This window comes from Lutra lutra, chromosome 1 (assembly GCF_902655055.1).
Source record: "Lutra lutra chromosome 1, mLutLut1.2, whole genome shotgun sequence".
Classification (NCBI taxonomy): domain Eukaryota; kingdom Metazoa; phylum Chordata; class Mammalia; order Carnivora; family Mustelidae; genus Lutra; species Lutra lutra.
The window spans coordinates 165,659,668-165,679,441 of record NC_062278.1 but is presented as its reverse complement, the minus strand read 5'-3'; the positions used below and the strand labels follow the sequence as shown (position 1 = coordinate 165,679,441).

Genomic DNA, 19,774 nt, shown 5'->3' with positions numbered 1-19,774 from the left:
TGCGGCCGCGGGAGACGCAAACCCGGGGGACGAGACCGCCGGGGTCGCGGCCGCTGGTGTGGCCACCGACGGGGACGCGGATGTCGAAGAGGAGGCGCGCCTGGCGCTGCACGCGGAGCCGCCCGAGCTCACCTTCCGCCAGTTCCACGCGCGCCTCTGCGGCTACTTCGGCACCCGCGCGGGGCCCCGGCTGCCCCGTGGTGCTCTCAGCGAACACATCGAGACGCAGATCCGCCTGCGCCGCCCTCGCCGCCGCCGCCGCACGCCCCGCACGCCAGCCTCGGACCGCGGCCCCGACGGCGGCCGGGACGGCGAGCGCCTGGCGCGGTTGGAGGAGGAGAACAGCAGCCTGCGCGAGCTGGTGGAGGACCTGCGTGCCGCGCTGCAGAGCAGTGACGCGCGCTGCCTAGCGCTGCAGGTGCACGCCCGCGGAGGGACGGGGCGGGGGGGGGGGGCAGTCGTGACTGGAGGGGGGCGGGGGTCGTTTGAGCAGCCAGGGACCCTCTCAGAAAGTGGAAGAGGGGGAGAGGACAGCCCCACCCCACTTCAGCTCACTTCCCCTTATCCCACCCCATTGCGGTCAATGGGTCGCCACACCCATCCCACCTCCAAAACCCCTCTCCCACCCGGATCACCGTCCCACGCCATCGCCCCACCCTCACTATCTCGTCTTGCCTCTTCTAACCCAGTAGCTGAACTCTCCCGGGAAACCTGGGCCGTCTCACACATCCAGTCATTCAATAGGCATCTTGAGCTCTCCCTGGTGCCAGGCCGGAGGTGGGGAAGGGGGTAGGTTAGGAAATAAGGGGTGAAAAGGGCCTTGTCCCCCTCCTTAAGGAGCTTCTTGCCTAATGAGGGTAGACCGGCAGCTCACTGGGTCGTTCAGCAAATATTTATGGGCCTCCCTCATGGCCAAGGCAGGTGCTAAAATGGTGTCACTCTTCATCAGGCAGTCGCTGGTCACCGAGCACATGTGGGGGCCAGACCTCTGGGATGTTGAAAAGGAAGCACTGAGTGATTATGGATCCAGCCCAAGCATTGAGATTCAGTCAACAAACACTTCAGTGCTGCGCTCAGCACTGGGCGCAGCCTTGTGCCAAGAGCCATAGGGGTGGGAGGAGGAAAAGAAAAGCCTCTGTCCCAAGGGACCCTAAATCAGGAAGGAGTTGACTTGTATTAGCCCCACTCTGCACATTGCCCAGTCACCAGTCCTGAGTGGCAGAGGGCAGGCTGCGCATGCGGAGGGGTGGTGAGGTGCTGCTTTCAGGAGTCATAGCTATGGACAGGCAAGGGCTGGGGGCCTGGGAGCACAAGAGAAGTGAAGGGTGGGAGTGGGAAATGACTCCCGTGGTGCCGAGTAAGATGGTCCAGGATCATTCATTCTCCAAGTATTTCTAGAGCACCTACTGTGTGCCAAACCTGGTTTAGGCGTAGGGGACACAGCGGTAAACAAGATAAGACAAAAACCCCACCCTCAAGAACAGTCTGTTGACCAGACACCAGGGAGGTCCAGAAACACCTGTTTGAGACGCTCAGATTCTTCCTCGACTCCAGGGATCGGAGGAGTCCCAGAAGGTTGAACGCTACCAAGGCAGGAGATGGGCAGAGAAGAGGCGTGAAGTTCAGGAATTAATGGTACCGCGCAGAGATGAGAATACTGGGCTTTGTGGCTCAGTTTCCCCCACCCAGGAAAAAGGGGATAATTAGAGCTCCTGCCTCATTTGGGTGGTTGCGAGGATTACACGAATTCAGACCACCCGGGGAGCGCTAGACAGTGCGCACAATAAAGGCTCACCGCGGGTGCTCGGGGGGGGGGGGGGGGGGGGGGGGCCGCCGGAACGGTGGCCGCGGTCGAGGCCGGTGGCCGACGCGAGGCGCTCACCGCGATCCCCGCGGCCCTGTCCCCTGCAGGTCGGCCTCTGGAAGAGCCAGGCGGGCGCGCAGGAGGCTGGGCGCGGCGGGCCCGAAGCGGCGGCGCAGGAGCTTCGGCAGGCGCGGGGCGCTCTGGCGGTGGCCGAGGCCCGCGCGGGGCGGCTGCGCCAGGGCCAGGCGGAGGTGCGGCGGCGTGCGGAGGAGGCCCGGGAGGCGGTGCTGCGCAGCCTGGGCCGGGTGCGCGAGCTGGAGGCTCTGGCGCGACAGGTGCCGGGCCTACAGCGCTGGGTGCGAAGGCTGGAGGGCGAGCTGCGGCGCTACAGGTGAGCGGGGGGGGGCTGAGGGTGGGGGGGTGGCGGGGTGAGGAGGGACGGCCCGGGTGCCCCAAGTCAGCTCCGGGTCTCTCAGATCTCAGGTGTGCATCCTTCCCGCACACACACTGCATCTCCTGTTCCTCTGTTCGTTCACGTCTGTCTGTGGGTCCCTCCGCTCCCTCCGCTGTTCTTCCACGTCCTCGGTCATTCATGCCCTCATTCACTGGCTTTCCACTCACCCAGCCATTCACGTGCCCGCTCACGCACAAAGGCCTTCCACTTGCCCATTCGTGGGTCCCAAGAGGATATGGTTATTATTTTTATTTGTTCTTTTACCGACATAATAACGATGATGATGATGACAGCCCACAGTCGCTGAACGCTTGATTTGTGTGCCCGGCTCTGGGCTAAGCCTCATAACAGCCCTTTGAGGTGGGTCCCACCTCATCCCTATTCTACAGATGAGGAAGCAGATGTACAATGATCCCTGGTGCTAGCCACACAGGGAGGAAGCTGGGCGTGGGACCAAGTCTCAAATCCTAGGGGCCTCTGCCAGATGTGTGACCTTGGGCAAGTCACTGCCCCCTCGTGGAGCTTCTGTTTCCCCCTCTGGCAGAACACAGATTCGAGTCCCTGCTGGCCAGGGTAGCTGTGAAGAGGCAGCAGCGTCCTGCCTGGCACACAGTAGGTGCTCAGTAAACAGCTCCCTCTCCATTTTGAACCACAAGGCACACCTGCTTGCCTAATATCCATGTTAACTAGGCATCGGCTGTGTGCAGAGACTGTGCCGGTTGGCAGGGAGGTGACTGGGAACAAGGCAACCCGAAGTCCCTGCTCTGAGGGGCTACTACAGAGCGTGTGAGATCAGCATATGACTGGGCGAATGGTGGCAGGCCGCATGAACTGGGGGCAGAGCAGGACCTTCACCATGCTTGCTGCAGGTTCAGCCAGAACCTGAGGTGACACTTGTGCTGAGAGCTGAGTATAGGATGTTATGTGCCAAGATGGGCCTGGGAGAGGAGGAGGGGAGAAGGGGAGTGTGTTCTAGAAAATGGGAACATTACGAGCAAAGCCCTGAGTCAGGAGGGACCATGGCACGTTCCAGAAACTCAAAGGAGGCCAGACTGTCTGGAGGAGGAAAACTGGAAAGGCAGGCAGAGGCCAGGCCTTCCAGGGCCTGGAAGCTTGTGTGAGGGACTTTAATCTTTCCCTCAAAGAGAGCATGGAAGTTTTCAGCAAGAGGGTGACAGTGACTGATCTGCATTTTTTTAAAAAAATCATCCTGGCTACAGTTGTGACAAAGAGGTGGGAGGAGGGGGAAAAGCCAAGAGACAGTGGGGAGTCCACTGAGGGGGCTATGGTCCGCCTCCAGCCTCCAGCTGGAAAGGAATGGGGGCTGGCCCAGGCTGGTGGGCAGGGCAACCAGAAGGGGAGGCTTTGAACCTAGCCTCTTAGAGGAGGGCCTCCTCCTTGAGTTCGGAGGTGCTCACAGCTGGGAGATGAGAAGCCACAATGTGGAGAGAGGCCTCCATGAAGAGGCCCACCCTGGGCCAGCCTCCTGAAGCTCCAAATGTTTGGATAGTCACTTCCTGTTTGCATAGCTGATCCGGCTCAAGCGCAGGGCTGGCTGGCTTGGGGCCCCGTGTCCACCCTTGGAACTTTCTCCAAGAGAAGAAATAAAGGGTCTCTTCTTTGTGATACCCTAAAGTAACTGTCCTCTACAGCCTGACGTAAGAGCCACGGTGAACATCCAGATAGCACTTCCTGGTAGAAAAGGTGGATTTGTCTCCATGGCGCCATTGAATCCTCACAAGAACTGTGCAAGGTAGAGGTGTTATCCCCATTTTACAGATGGTGGGAGGTGAGACTCTGAGAAGTGAACTAATCTACTCAAGGCCCCCCAGCCAGAAAGTGGAAAAGTAAGTTCGGCCTGCCCCTACAGCCTGTGTCTTTCTTTCTTTCCACCTTACCATTTTGTTGTTCTTGATGCACAGTTACAAGATGGCTGTCACACCCCCAGGCCTCATGTCTGCTGTTCAGGCGCGAGAAGGACGGGCAAGATTGAGGGTGGGGAGGATTTTCTTCAAGTGAGCTTTGCCTTTGTGTTCAGGGAGAGATACCCCTACCCCATCAGAACTCGGACCTCCATCTCCTGGGCCAGAACTGTATCACGTGGCTGCTCCTGTCTGCAGGAAATCTGACCATAATGATGCCCCAAACACAACTAGGTTCTCTTGGTGAGGAAAATACCTCAGCAGCCCCAAGGAGAGGCCCAGTGTATGAGAAAACTGGGAGCCAGAGATTGAGTGACATCGCATGAAGGCCACAGGCAGGCCACAGTGAGATGGCTTTGTCCTTGTTTCCCTGCCCCTGTACAAACATGCCGGCAGGAGGCAGACCTCCTCTGCCCGCTTTCTGTGGGCAGAGTTTGTGGGTTAACTTGCCCCAAAGCTCTCCTTCTTTGAAGAGAGGATGGGAAGGGCACAGAACAGCCAAGGACATGCACTGGGCATCACCTGTGTACCAGGCATGATGCCAGACCCTTTCCCCACATTCGCTCAAAGGAGCCCCTCAACTGGCCTAAGAGAAAGGTGTCATGATCTGCACTTCGCAGACGAGAAAGCCAAGGCCAGAGAGGAAGCAACTTGCTGGTGTGGCACAGCAAGTGACAAGCCAGAATCCAGACCTCAGCCCAAAGACCCCAAAGCCATATACCCCAGGCCAGCCTGGCAACAGCGTACAAGTCCTCCCCGACTCCCTCTCTCCAGCCCTCCCCCTAAAACACCTGCAGGACCTTTCACAGCCTGCAGAGGGGCTGGAACTCAGATGTCCCCTGTTTGTTAAGCTGAAAGCCCTCCCTCCGTGGCCTGACCCATTGGGCCTGCAGTCTAGAGGAGCTGGGGGTTGGAAGACGCACCACACCCCAAAGACTAGAGCCCCAGCACGCCCTCTTAAGTGACGTCACTCTCAAATGCCTCCAGGTGTTCTGCAGATGTATCTTTGGGGGGAAAACCATGCAAGGACTAAAATCCCTCCCGGGAATGACAGCTTGAAGCCATTTGGTTAGAATGAATGACCCAACACACTTTTCCAGCTATGTCACAGAAACTGACCTGCTCTGATCTTCTCATAACACTTGGAGGCTGGTATTATGCCACCTTTTTTCAAATGAGGGAACAGAGCCCTGGGGGTGGTCTCCTAACCAACACTTGGCTGTTTTGGCACCCTGGGGAGTCTCCCAACTCCGAAAAAACGTCCTTTCCCCTTCTCTGCCATCACCTTTAAATGATATCTCAAAGACTCCCTTGCTCATTTCCTGGACTTCCACGTACTTCTTTTTCAAAACCGGACATTCTTTTCCAATCCCTCCCAGTGTCCTTGTGTTGTGGTTTCTCTCCTGTCCTTCATCTCTTTCCCGTTTAAACATTCTTCTTTTCCAGTCTCTTTGGGATTGCTGTGACATCTGAGCTCTCCCTGGTGTTTCATCTCTGCTTTCTGTGATCATGACAAGTTCTCCGTGTGCTATTGTGATCGTCCACAGCGAGCCCCTCCCTCTTTGGCAGAAGCCATGATCCTGGAGAATCCACCCATCACCAAGGTTGTGGAATTCCGTCCAGAGCTGTCCCACCAGGGCCTGATTCTAGGACAGTTTCTAATTTCATTTCTTGGCTTCACGTTTCATAACTACATCGGGAGAAATTGAGCTCCGTACCAGCTCCGTACCATCCCAAGGCCAGTAAGTAGGGTTTCTCTCACCTCTGTTTCTGGATGAGACAGCCCCTGGGGGGCCTCCAGCCTCATGCTGGAGCCTCCTTGTATGAACTCACCAGGTGAGGTCTTTAGTACCTATCCTCATTGGGCATTAGAACCCTAGTCTTGACCCCTCTCTGGGCATTTCAGGTCTATCTCCTGCATTCCGTGCAAGCTGGAGGTCTTTCCTCCTTGTTATTGACCTTGGCTCTGACTTCTTTTTTTTTAAGGTGTATTTATTTATTTATTTATTTGAGAGAGAGAGAATGAGAGGACGGAGTACAAATAGCAGGAGAGGGAGAAGCAGGCTCCCCCCCAACAGGGAGCCCAACACGGGGCTGGATCCCAGAACCCCTGGGATCATGACCTGAGCCAAAGGCAGACATTCAACTGACTGAGCCACCCAGATGCCCCTTGGCTCTGTATTCTTTTAAATGGTTATATTTTGTCCAGTACTTCTGTGTATTTGTACATGGAAAGGGAACCTTCCCTAGCACCTCGATGCACCATCCTGGCCAGGAACATAAGAGAATGGACAGTAAATATTTAAGCAATAGGGATACTCACTTCTTAGTTCCATGTTTCGTATGCAGCTTCCATGGAGAAAGTGGATACCTCGGGTGACCAGGAATGGCACAGATGTCCCCATTGCCCTCGGAGGCTCTTCTGGGACCTGAGGGAAGCAGGTCATGAACACGCATGTTAGGACACAAATGTGCTGGGTGCAGAGGGCCCCAGCTGTGGGAATCCCAGATCATATAGAAGTATTCCAGGAATAAAGTGCTCTTCAGGCCTCTTGGAACCAGGCAAAAACCCAGGGGCTCACCTGACCCAGCCCAGTCGGCCAGGAAGGATCACCTGTTCCATCACAGCATCATCAACCTCTGGGCTCCCACTTCCCACAGCTGGATTCAGTCTCTTCTAATCCCACAAAATCTCTCCTCCCAATACATTTTTGAGCACAGGAGACCTTACTGATGATTTGGCGGGGGGGAGGGGCACAGATTACATTACAATGATAGTCTTATATGAATAGTTGACATCACGATTCATAAGATGTCATTTGACCGCACATCTAACAGGGGTGTTTCGCTGTTACTTCTCCCAAACTATACCCAGCCACTCTCCACCTTTCTCTTCTCTGTTTTCTCTTTCTCCCTATTAGCCATCTCTCTTAGATAAGTGCCTGAAAGCCTGCCTCTACCTGACTTGGGTTAAAAAAGAAAGTGGTTAAAAAGGAAAGGGTAGCCATCCAGCTTCAGGCATGGCTGGATCCAGGTACTCAAATAATGTCACCAGAATATAGAAGCTCTGCTTTGCTCTCAGGGAAGTTCTTCCCCCTGGTAGCCTTTGGGGTGCTTATCTGTTCAAAGCTCTGAGTCCAGTAGAAAGATCATCTCTCATCTGAGCTGTCCCACTGAATGCCTGTAACTGGAAATTATTGAACAACTTGGAAACAGGTTCATCCCTGAATGCATCGGGGCGGCCAAGACAATTTGACATTCTGATTGGCCAAACCTTAGTCACATACCTGGAGCCACAGCCAGCCCCATTGAACTCTGGGACTGAGCTCCCAGGAGAATCAAGGAGGAGCCTAGCCCATGCGTGTTAAACAACACAGGCCTCTATCTGGAGCCTGTGGCCTGACTCCCTTCTCTTGTCTCAAAAAACAGGCCACCTGGGGCCACTGGAGACTCTCCGGATGGTGGAGGCCCCAGGAGGACGTCTGGTAAGACACAGAACAGGCTTATCTCAAAGTTGGCTTTCCCAGGGTGCTGAATGCTTTGGGCTGGCTACAGGGGCCTGCATCCTCCCCAAAGTACCCCATGTTAGCATTTCTCTGGGCCAGCACCCAGCCCCGGGCTCACAGTAAGGTGGCGAATGAATGGAGGCATGAGCCTGCAGCTGGACACTGACCTCACACACATCTTGGTGAGGAGGGGGTGGGCATATGGGACCCCAGCACAAGGTAAGCCCTGAGCGAGTGGTCTGGCAGACAGACCCTGCTTCAAGGGGAGTGGTGTTCCTGGAGGAGCTGCCCTTGACTGGGGCGACTGGGGGTTTGTGGGCGTCTCCACCTTCTCTGGAAGCCCCGGGGTGTCGGCCATCTGCCTGTCCCATCTCTGCACTGAGGGACAGCCAGGCCTCCAGGACACCTGGACAGGCAGCCTGAGGCCACCACCACTGGGCTGGGCCTGGGCTCAAACTCACAGAAAAAGAGACTGAAAAACCCAGCTCAGCTGGAGCAGGGAGGAGGGGCCTCCGCCTGGCCTCTGTGGCTTTATTGTCTGGGAGGAAAAGATGAAAAGGCCTGGTTGGAGGGGGGTGGGGAGCCATGCGGCTAGGACAGTTCATTTGGCCCACCACCATGGAGGGGACACAAAGATGAGGCCGTTGGAGGCACACCTCCTTTCTTCTGCCCCAGTGCAGCAGCCCAGCCTGACCTTGGGTGGGGGGAGGGGGTGGGCCGAGTCAGCAGGTCAGGGGAGGGAGGCAAGCAGGGGCACGGGGCACCATCTGGAGCTGGGAGGAGTCTGGTCATGGATTCCATTAGTCTTGGAAGCAGGTGTGTGGGTGGCCGCTGGTGGGAACTGAGGCCTTTCTCTCGGAGACAATACCCGGGGCTCACAAAGGGGTAGTTTGGGTCAGGCACTGGCTGCACGCTCTGGCCTGAGACCCTACACAGATAGGCGTGGAGGGTGGGGGCCTGGGCTCAGGAGGCCCAGCCTGACCGGGGTTTGAATCCTCGCTCCTCCACATATTGCCTGTGGGGCTTTGAGCCCTTCCCTTTCTCTCTATTAGCCCTAACCTCCTCATCCACCAAGTAGGCGTGAGGTCCTCTTCCTCCGGGTCTTGGGATGAATATCCAGTGATACATGGGGACACAGTGGGGTGTAGGAGCTGGAAGTGGCAGCAGCCTTGGGAGTGTGGCCTGCAGCAAATTATTCTCATTTCACGAGCCTCGGTTTTCTCATCTGTAAAATGGGGATGATGAGAATGTTACTACTAATAATAATATCTACTTCCTAGGGCGTATAAAGATTCAGAATGCTAATCTGTATAAAGTACCTAGCACTGAGAGAATGCTTAATAAATATTGAAAATTAGTATTATTGATCCCTCATCACAGTACCCCCCATCATTAGTAAAGGCGGTGGTGGCTGGTATTGTTAATATTGGCAGAGTCCAGCCCCTAGAGAGCCTTCTATCTGTGGAGACCCCTAGCAAACAATGGACAGTTTCAGCTGGTTGTAGACAGGATGCTAACAAAGCTGCAGAATTTAGACAAGCTCAGAGGAGGCCTGAATGACTGGCTAGTGGTCAGGACATCTCTTGGGGGAATGCCATCATCCAACATGGGTGTTGAAGGATGAGTAGGAGTTTTCTCAGGCATTGCAAAGGCAGATTGCTGTGAATACAAAGGCTTGGAGATGTGAAGGGCCCTGGTGCCTCCTGGAATGAGGGAGATGTACTGTGGTGAAGGGTTCAAAGTGGAAAGTGGCAGGAGCAGAAGCTGGGAGGCAGGCAGGGGGTGGCAAAGAATCTGAGCACCAGGCCTAACATGAGGCCTTTACCCCAGACAACGAGGGAGATAGAGAAGGGCTTATGCAAGAAACAAAGTAATCAGATTTGAGTTTCACAGATTGAGCTTCCCTCTGGCTGCATGTGAAGGACAGATCAGGCAGGAGGGATGACTAGAGGCAAGGAGGCAGGTGACGAGGATATATCTGGGTCCAGAGGGAGAGGACACAGGCCTGACCTCCAGCACCTGAGAAGGGATGGACCACCAGCCCCATACCTGGAGGCCTTGCCAGGAGCTGGGGGGAGCCTCATGCCTGCTGTTCTCTATTCCAAGACAGAGCCTTCTGCACTCCATTATTATTGTGGGCATGCTAGAAAAGCATGGAATAGACTGAGAGCTCAGACCTCAGAGGTCAGAGGGTGAGCCTCCTGCCTCATGGTTCTTACACGGGTTGTGTTTATGGTGACAAGTTCAAAGGAGCCCATTTCAGGATACCACCAGGCACGGCCCAAGGTGGGTAGACAGTGTTCTGTGAGTGGTTTCTCCCGACTGGTCGGGGTCCCACCAGAGCGCATGAAGCCTTGAGTTGGGGGAGGAGGGGAGGGCCACCAGACCTTTTATCTCCCAGCTACCTTCCTCTGAAACTGCAGCCAGAGTTTGCAAAGCCATCCTTAGCAAGCCACACCACCCGGATCTCAATTCAACCTCCAGGTACAATTTCGTACCGCCTCCCTGAAGCCTCTTGCCACATCGTCCACAGGTCATACACTCTGGCCCGGCATTGCCCGTGGGCGGTCACACCACACCTGTGGAAGGGTGCCATGCTTCGGGCAGCTGGGAAGTTGTCCCTAGTGCTGGATTTATCAGTTAGGGATGTTTTCAGCTACAAACTGCCGAGAACTCACCTAACAGTGGTTTGAATATATTGGGGGTTCCTTGTCCACACCTCATCTAGAAGTCCAGGAGTGGCTCCACAACCCTAAGGAAGGCAGAAAGAAAGGGGACATCTTGTTCTTTTCTGGCTAGAAAAGCAAAACCTGCCCAGAAACCACTAGTGGATGTCTATGTGAACACCGTGGCCAGAGCGGGGTCACAGAGGGCCAGAAGGACCCAGAGAATGAGACAGGCCTTCTCAGCCCCAAGAATGGAGACAGCTGGGCAGAGGAACCATGGTGTTCATTGATTAATAGTATCTCCCAGAGAGGTCAACCCTCATTCAAGTGCATATCCCCAGCTGGATTTCTCTGAGGACAGAGCTGAGCCCACACTTCTGGCTGACAGCCCAGGGTCTGGGGCTTTGTGCCCCTACCAGTGGGAGGGATCTGGACTGTACCAACTAATGTGTGCAGTAGATGTGGCCTTCAGAGAGGAAGCTGGAGCCCACAGAGGGACAGTGATCTCCACCTGGTAGGAGAGGGCACAGCCCTCAAGTGTCCCAGAGTCTGAGGCTGTCTGTGCTGCTTCCTTTGGGGGGTTCAGAACAAGCTTCAGTTCCTGTGTCTCTGGGGTTAGATTAGGGGAAGGGCTCTGAGATCCTCAGCTTTCAAGTCCCACCTTGTCCAGGTTCAAGCCAGGTGGGGTCCTGGGGCCTGCAGATGGGTTCCAAGTGGACCAGGGTCCTCAGTCAAAGCCAGCCACACACATGACCCAGGGTGGCCTGAGGGGCTGGACCGGTTGCCTTTGGCCATGACCTGCCTTCTCTACTTACCTTGAAATGCTCTCTATTTCTTTTGGTGCCTTGATACTTCTTGGGAAACTCTGACTCAACCTGTTTGTGCTTTAGTTTCCTCACCTGGAAAATGGGGTTCATTTTAGGGCCTACATCATGAGGCAAGAATTAAACGGGATCTAAAAAGCACTTCACGTTGTGCCTGGCACGTACTTAGCACTCACAGATGTCACTGTCAGGGGTTGGCCCTCTCGCGGCTGGAGACCTCTCATCTGTGGGGGGGCATTCATGCATCCACTCCACACTCTGGAGCAGACTGAAAGCCCCGTGCCACCAGCACACTCCATGCGTCCTGTATCTCAGCCTGTCCCCACTTGGCTTTACTCATTCCTGCTCCACATGGTAGGGAACATGGCCGCAGTGACCCCAGATTCACTGCTTTTCAAATTTGGTGGCCTAACCTACTACTTCCCAGTGCCTGTGCATAAAGTCCCAGGGAAGAGGGCCGGCTGACCCAGCCTGGGTGACAGACCCAGGGGTAGGGCGCCTGAGGCAAGGGTGCTGGCATACTCCGTGGGACCAGGGCCAGAACGTGCCGGCCACCCTGCAGTCTGGGGAAGATGGGGGCGGGGCCGCTCCGTAAGGCCACAAGGGGGCTGTTGCCAGGAGACAGAAGAAGGACGCAGGTCAGACAAAACCAGCAAAAGTCCAGCCAGGGAACTTCCTTTCTGGAAGCAAAATTCCAAAGAAATATAAAGGCTGTAACATGGCACCCAGCACAGGGCAAACGAAAGAGCGGACGTTTGGGCCTCAGAGCCAGATGTTGAAAGTTTTTTGGGAGTCTGTTGTGTAACGTTGTATTGTGATGTTCTAGAAAGTCAGAGGTCCTGGTATATGTGGATGGCTCCCCTCCTCTAGGGTGGTCCCATCCACATAAGAATGTGCTGCCTACCCATGAGGCAACACTGGAAGAAGAGGCCCGTGTCTGTGAGGAGGCCTCCTGTACCTCGTTGCTCCGGAACCAGGATCCTGCCATTGCTTGGGCTCAAGTTTTGGGGGCTAGAGATAGCTTCTGCTGGAGGCGCAAGCCAGAGAAACTCTGGAGCACATGAGGGAGCAGCACCATGGTCTCTGGGATCTTCTGATGGGATGACCTGGGGTATAAATAATCATGGTGCCCTTGTGTAGCGGAAACGGTGAGAAATAAATGTACGCTTTTTTCGAGGTAGAGGGACCCACTGTATTATATTGGAGACTTGTTGCTAATGACTGAAAGTAAAGCCAAACTGCTTAAATTTTAAAGTCAGGGGGCATTGGGGCATCTGGATGGCTCAGTTAGTTGAGCGTCTGACTCTTGGTTTCAGCTCAGGCCATGATCTCAGGATCCTGAGATGGAGCTCTGTGTCAGGCTCTGCACTCAGTGGGGAGTCTGCTGTAGATTCTCTCTCCCTCTCTCTCTTCCACCTCTCTCTCAAAATAACTAAATAAATCTCGAAAGGTAGGGGGGCATTATCTACTCATAAGTTTGAGAGTATGGCTTCAGGCACGGCTGCATCTAGGAGCCCAAACAATGACACATGGAGTCTATCTCTTATCTCTGCTTTCCTCTAGTTGGCTCCACATTCAGACATTCTTCCTACATGGGAGCAGACAGCTGCCAACACAGGATGAGCTCCCATCCTCCCAATCATCCCCAAGAGAAAGAGCTTTTCTTTTCTAGTAGTTCCAACAAAATCCTTAGATTAGCTTTGATTATCCTGACATGATTATGCCCATCCTTGAACCAAGCACTGACACGAGGGACATGAATGTGCAGATTGGTCCAAGAGGGGTTGTGTAAATATTCTGGACCAATTTCTATGATTGACCAGGTCTGGGTCACATGGTATAAGGTGGATTCTCCCAGGACTGGAAGCTTCTTGCAGGCAGTGATGGTACCCAGCGCCCTTCTTTTCTGTCCCTGCTGCCACTGAGCCCAGCAGAGGGCTAAGCCCAGGAAAGACAAGGGTTTCCTTCTGACTGGCAAGTGCGTGGACTATCAGAAACATCCGGGGTTTCCCCTGGTCTACTCTGAATGGGGGGGCAGTGGGGACTTTTCTGAGAGGACTGAGGTGAGCTGAAGAAGCTTGGGGCCAACAGCGGTGAGAGACCCAGTGAGAGTGGGGGACAGAGATTCTTCACGTAGTCTCTTCACAATTTCTGTCAGAAATAACTACTGACTTTTCTTGATTCACCCAAATTTTGTCACATCCCAGAGAGTGCTGATGCTGGGTTGGCCGCCATGACCAAGACAAAGTCTCTGCCCTCATGGGACGGACCTCCTCACTGGGGGAAATAGTAAAGAGGATGAATGAGGGGGAATGGGTGAGGTGGGGAAGGCTGCTTGACTGTGGCCCTCAGGGAAGTGTATCAGTGAACTTGGCTGCAGGACGAGTACCATGGGGTAGCTGGCTTAAACAGATATGGATTGTCTCATGGTTCTGGAGGCCGGAAGTCCTGGAATCAAGGGTTGGCAGGGTTGGATCCTTCTGGGGGCTCTGTAGGAGAATGTGTTCCCGGCCTCTCTCCTGGGCGTGCAGATGGCTGTCCTCTCCCTGTGTCCTCGTGTAGCCCTCCCGCTGGGCGTGTCTGTGTCCTAAGGTCCTCTTCCTATAAAGACACGAGTCAGATTGAATTAGGGCCTCCCCAGTGACCTCATTTGAACTTGATCACCTCTGTAAATACCCTGTCTCCAAACACAGTCACTCTCTGAAGTGCTGGGTGGGGGAGGGGGAGGACTCCGTATGAATTCAGTCCATGGCAGGAGGCTTCCTTGAGGAGCTAACATCTGAGCTGGGATCTCAGAGCCTACCCCTCTGAGTCCTGCCATGTCTCCAACCCACCTGCTCCCCGCACCAGCCCGGATGTGATGGCTTTCCCTAGCTCCCCGCCAGTCCACCAGCCACGAAGTGGCTGGGGGCGGGAAGGAGCTTTTCTAAACCCACATCTAACCCCGTAGCTTCCTGTTGTCCTTAGAATAAACATTGGCCTCCTCACAATTACCGTTGTAGCCCTGCATGATCTGGCCACTGTCCATGGATCCAGCCCCAGCGTCTTCCACTCTGCTCCTCTGGCATTCAGTTCCTGCCTGCTGTCAGGCCTGCCCCACCTAGCCCACGTCCACGCTGCCAGTCTCCTTCTCCAGGGCTTGCTTTTTCAGAGGCCCTGGCTCTATCCAGTCCGTGCCTCTGCTGTCTCTCACAGCCCCTGGCCTTTTCTGTCCTTAATGTACTTTTGTGATGACATCATTCATATCTGCGTCTCCCAGGGGAAGGTAAATTCCACGAGGTCAGGGCTGTTCTGTGGCTGAGGGCAGGATCTCTCGCACCCAGGGCAGCAGCAGGCTCAGTAATGCGTCTGTCCGATGAATCACAGGATGGAACGAGCAGCCAGCCTGGCAGACGCCTCTGGGGACTCCCCAGCGGCAGCATCGAGCCGATGGGTCCCCTTGCACCTGCCACCCACCCCAGTAGAGGCGAGTGGGAGCCAGAGATGAGGGGCCATGGAGAAGCGCTTCCCAGGCCTAAAGGCTCCCTTCTTCATGATTTATTTTCAGCTCACCCTTCATAGCCCCCCTCTCAAGCTCTTCTTCCTACTGTTGTTCTCTTGTTTTCACATGCTAGTCTCCGTTTCCTGCTCCTGCGAGGGAGGCTTCGCTCAGGAAACGCCAGGCAGTCAAGGAAGCCCGGTGCGCAAGACCTCAGGCCCTCTGGGGCAGGCTTCACTGCCTGGCCCCCTGCCTGGCAGCTGCCCCCCCGCCCCGGCCCCCTCAGCAGGCCCTGACCGGGCTCTGGGTGTCCTAGCTACCCTGCGGCTTCCCAGAGCTCACAGAACACGTGAGTGGCTTGGATGGCTGAAAGCAGAAAGAGAAGCAAACACAAGTGACACTTTCCATCCATTCTATAAAGCTGAGCCGGGGCGGGGGATGGGGGTGGGGGACAGGGGCTGTGTTAGGGGGCGGTCTATCGGGGGGGGTCAAGTGGTGATGGTCTTCTGTTGGGTCACCTTGAGGTATCCCTTGGTGACAGCCCCAAGTTGTCCAAACAGGAATCTACACTTGCTGTGAAGGCATTTTGCCAATGTTATTTAAGCCCATCATCAGCTGACTCACAGTAAGGGAGAGTATCCTGGATAATCTGGATGGACCCGATTTCATCATTTGAAAGGCCTTTAAAGCAAGACGGTGGACTCCCCTGCAAAAGTGAAGGGGTTCCACCTGTGACCAGCCTGCCTGTGACCTCCCCCTCCTATGGATGGCACACTGGTCGAGCCAGCCCTGTCATCATCACAGAAGCTACTTCCTTGTGATAAGGCCCTTGAGACAGCACTATAGCTAAACACATAGACACAGATCAGTATCCCCCACTGGCCCCGCTTCTGCATCTGGACATGGACTCACCCCAGGGCTGAGGCTGAAGGAAGCAGCCCCAAAAACACAGGCCAGCATTTCTGAGCTCTCGCTGGGCACGAGACACCGTGCTAAGGACTTCCCGTAAACAATCTCATTTAACCCCCAAACAGCACTGTGAGCCATTTTCAGTAACAATGCTTTAGGCTGCAGGAAACAGAAAACCCAACTCCAGGGGCACCTTGGTGGCTCAGTTGGTTCACTGTCTGCCTTTGCTCAAATCATGATCCCAGGGTCCTGGAATCAAGCCCCTCACTGGGCTCTCTGCTTAGTGGGAAGCCAGTTTCTCTCTCCGTCTCTCCCCACTGTTTGTGCCTTCTCTCTTTCAAATAAATAAATAGAATCTTAAAAAAAGAGAGAGAGAGAGAGAAAAGAGAAAATCCCATTCCGAACAGCTTAAATCTTAAGGACACTGATGATTGTGAATGAGAAGCCCAGGGGAAAGCAGTTTCTTTGCAACTCTGATGTCTGCAAAGATGCTTACAGGGTTTTTTTTTTTTTTCTTTTTGACTTTAGCTTATTTATTTTAGAGAGGAAGAGAGCACGGTGTGGGAGGGGGAGAGTGGCAGAGGGAGAGGGACGGGGAGAGAATCTCAAGCAGATTCTCTGCTGAGCCTGGTGCAGGGCTCAATCTCACAACCCTGAGATCATGACCTAGCCGAAATCAAGAGTTGGGTGCTTAACCAACTGAGCCACCCAGGTGCCCCGGGCCAGGACAGAGTTCTTCATCTTCCCACACTGTCATCCTCAGTTTGTCATCTTCACCTGTCAGCAAATGCCCCTCATGGTCACAATCTGGCTGCCATGGCCTCAGGTATCAGTACCACATCCACAGACAGAAACGTAACTTCCTCCTTGGACTTCCCTTTTCCCAGATATCGTCCAGGAAGACTTCCCCCTCCCCTCTCATTGGCCAGAGGCACATCACATGCCTATCCCTAAACCAATCCTTGGTAAAGGGAAGGAATCATCATGATCAGCACAGACCAATCAGATCTCTTCTCTAGAAGCACTTGGCCACTCTGTGCCTGAAAGAGTAATTGAGTCTGTGTGTGCCATCAAGGCAGATGGGTGTGTCTGTTTGTGCAACTGTGTTTGGTTTCTATGCAACTATAACAAATTACCACAAACTTAGTGGCTTAAAATAACACCCACTTACGATCTCACACGGTGTAGGCCAGAAGTCCAGGCAGGCTTGGCTTCCTTCTCCCTAGGCTCTCCGGAGGCTGAAATCAAAGTGTTGTTGGCCAGGTGTGGGCAGAATTAGGTTCCTTTCAGTTGTAGGACTGAGATCCCCATTTCCTTGCTGGCTGTCAGCCCTGGGGTCACACTCCACACTCCACTTCATGTGACCTCACTCACCTTCCAGCTAACAAGGACCCCAGTCCTTCTCATGCTTCAGCTCTCCCTGACCTTTCTTGCGCCAACCAAGAGAGCTCTCTCTTTTTGTTTTTTTTTTTAATCTTTTTTTAAAGATTTTTTTATTTATTTGAGAGAGTGAGAGTGCAACCAGGGGGAGGGGCAGAAGAAGAGGGAGAAGTGGGCTCCCCATTGAACAGAGAGTCCAACACGGGGCTCAATCCCAGGATCCTGGGATCATGATCTGAGCCAAAGGCAGACGCTTAACCGACTAAGCCACGCAGGCACCCCTAGAGCTCTGTTTTTAAAGGGACTCATGTGACTAGATGGGAACAATAACCCCCTTGAGATCAGCTGTACCACATAATGTAACACCATCACGAGAATGACACCTCCCCATGTTCACAGACTGCAGGGATTAGGGTGTGGAAGCTTGAGTCATTCCTAGAAATTCTGCCCACCCTGCAGTAACCATGGTGCACACCACGTCAAGACATTTCTTTGGAAAGAAAGGTGAAGCTTAGAAAAGTGAACATGAGTTGCTCAAGGCCATACCAGCCCAGGGTCCGTGTCACAAACAACAGGACATGACACGGGCTCACTGAAGCAGGAAGAGAATTCTTTGGGAGGGTGTCAGGGGTCAATACAGTCAATGTGCAGGTTGGAGGGCCAGACTCGGGCCAAAAGCAAGGCAGGGCAGACCCAGCCAATCTTGGAGCTCAGGTCCCATGCCATCAGACGCCACCTGTGAGCTCAAGTGAGCCTGCACCTGCATGTGAATGCGCATCCCACAGACTGTCAGCTGCCCACCCCCTTCGCCTGTCAGCTACAACATCTCTCCCTCCTACTGAACCAGATGGACAGACATACTGTGCTCCTCTCAGCGTGGCTCTGTGGCCCCTTCCAGATAGTTGCTTTGTTCCGTATCCTCACTCGGGGCTCTTAGCAAATCCAGAAGGTACTGGCTGGCTGGCCTTAGGAACAAAGGTGAGACCTCAGTCCGCCACACTGATTAAACCTGTTTTCCCTGGACGGGAGTCTATGCACTGGGGGCAAAAGCCATCAGTTAAATCAGGAGTTCATAGGGGCGCCTGGGTGGCTCAGTGGGTTAAGACTCTGCCTTCGGCTCAGGTCATGGTCTCAGAGTCCTGGGATCAAGCCCCGCATTGGGCTCAGCAGGGAGCCTGCTTCCCCTTCTCTCTCTGCCTGCCTCTCTGCCTACTTGTGATCTCTGTCTGTCAAATAAATAAATAAGATCTTTAAAAAAAAAAATCAGGGGTTTGCGAATTATGGCCCATGGGCCAAATCTAGCCCCGGACCTGTTTTTGCATCTGGTGCAAACTCTGATTTTAACCTTTTAAAGTGGTTGGGAAAACTCCAAAAAGGAACAATATTCCTGACCCAGAAGAATTTCATGAACTTCAAATTTCAGGACTGGTAAATAAAGTTTTGCTGGAACACCGTCATGATCATTCCTCTCTGTATTATCTGTAGCTGCTTCTGCACCAGAAAGGCAGCCCTGAGTCATTGCAACAGTGGCCACAAGGGCTGCCGGGCCCGAAATATTCACTACGTGGCCCTCTCCGGGAAACATTGGCCGGCCCCTGCGTGAAATGATAATGTCCTCCAACTTCTATGCTGGTTGAACATTTGGTGAACATTTATTCTGACACTTGGGAACTTGTGTATTCTGAATGGGAGACTTGGGTTGGAGCAGGGGTAGGAATGGATTTTTTTCCCCCTTTTCTTGCCCCTCCCCTATCTGTCCTATAGACGACCATTCTCGTATTGTTCCATGTTTTTTCTTGTTGTCGTGTCCTTGCAAAATGTGTGGTTTCGTGTCTATGTCCTGTGTCCATATTAGCACTGCATTCTAGGCCTCACTCTGTCTCTTGCATTCTTAGCTCAGTGCCATGTGTTTCGGGGGCACTGGGTATGCGCACGTCTGTCCTCTGCTTCTCCTCCTGGCAAGTCTCCCATGGCGAGTCTCCCACCCAGTCCCAGAGGCGGACACCCAATCCCAGAGCTGCCTCGAGCTCCCACATCTGCAGGTGACACTCCACCACGCCCCCTTGCAGACGGCCATGGAAACTTCCCCCCAGAAAATATACCCCAGGGAGGAATTCCTGGGTTGCGGGGGGGCTTAGAGATAATGTGGCCAGGGGACACCAGCAGGCTCCCATGTCTTCTCTGATGTAATGCGGTTCACCAAATGCTTTGGGTCTTGTGATTTTGCTTTTGAGTTTTGATTTGAGCTGTCCCCCACACCTAGGTTTCAAGGTCATTCATCCTGCTCTATGTTCTACTTCAATTCTGCCCTTCAATTTTGGTCTCTATCGAGGCCCCACCCCTTTGGGTGGTATAGACAGGGACCCAGGCTGGGTTTTCTCCATGTGGAGAGGGATGTGCTGGGATTATGGCAGGAACCTCACTCGTGATATATTTTGTGTATACGCTACAGCAGAGTCAAGTTCTAGGTTCAGATAATTACAATTTCAGCAGATTTGTCACTGCATGAACATAATAGTGAATTGAATAGGGGGCCATTACAGTTCCAGACAAAATGACTCTGAACTATAACTTCCCCTTTTACCTTTTAACATGATCTCAGTGCTGTCCAGCAGAACTTTCTGTGATGATGGAAATGGCCTACCTCGGCACTGTCCAATATGGTAGCTGTGAGCCCCATGTGGTTACTGAGTACTTCCCATGTGGCTAGCATGGCTGAGGAACTGAATCTTTGGTTTTATTTCCCTGTAATTAATTTAAACTTCAGTAGCCCAGGGTGACTAGCGGCTGCTATATTCAACGGAACAGATCAGATTAAGAAACTGTGGGCC

General features: G+C 53.8%; 1 protein-coding gene across 1 annotated transcript in view; it reads right to left on the bottom strand.

The window, feature by feature from the left end:
• CFAP92 (cilia and flagella associated protein 92 (putative)) overlaps nt 1–16,404 on the bottom strand; it is a 99,069-nt gene extending 82,665 nt beyond the window's left edge. The window contains exons 1-5 of the mRNA XM_047743485.1: nt 16,341–16,404; nt 10,365–10,438; nt 8,746–8,911; nt 7,300–7,367; nt 6,504–6,609 (exon numbers count right to left, since the gene is read on the bottom strand). Of these exons, the coding sequence (XP_047599441.1) occupies nt 6,504–6,585 (82 nt within the window). The 5' untranslated portion in view covers nt 6,586–6,609; nt 7,300–7,367; nt 8,746–8,911; nt 10,365–10,438; nt 16,341–16,404. The remainder of the gene's footprint in view (nt 1–6,503; nt 6,610–7,299; nt 7,368–8,745; nt 8,912–10,364; nt 10,439–16,340) is intronic.
• Between the last annotated feature and the right edge of the window lie 3,370 nt (nt 16,405–19,774).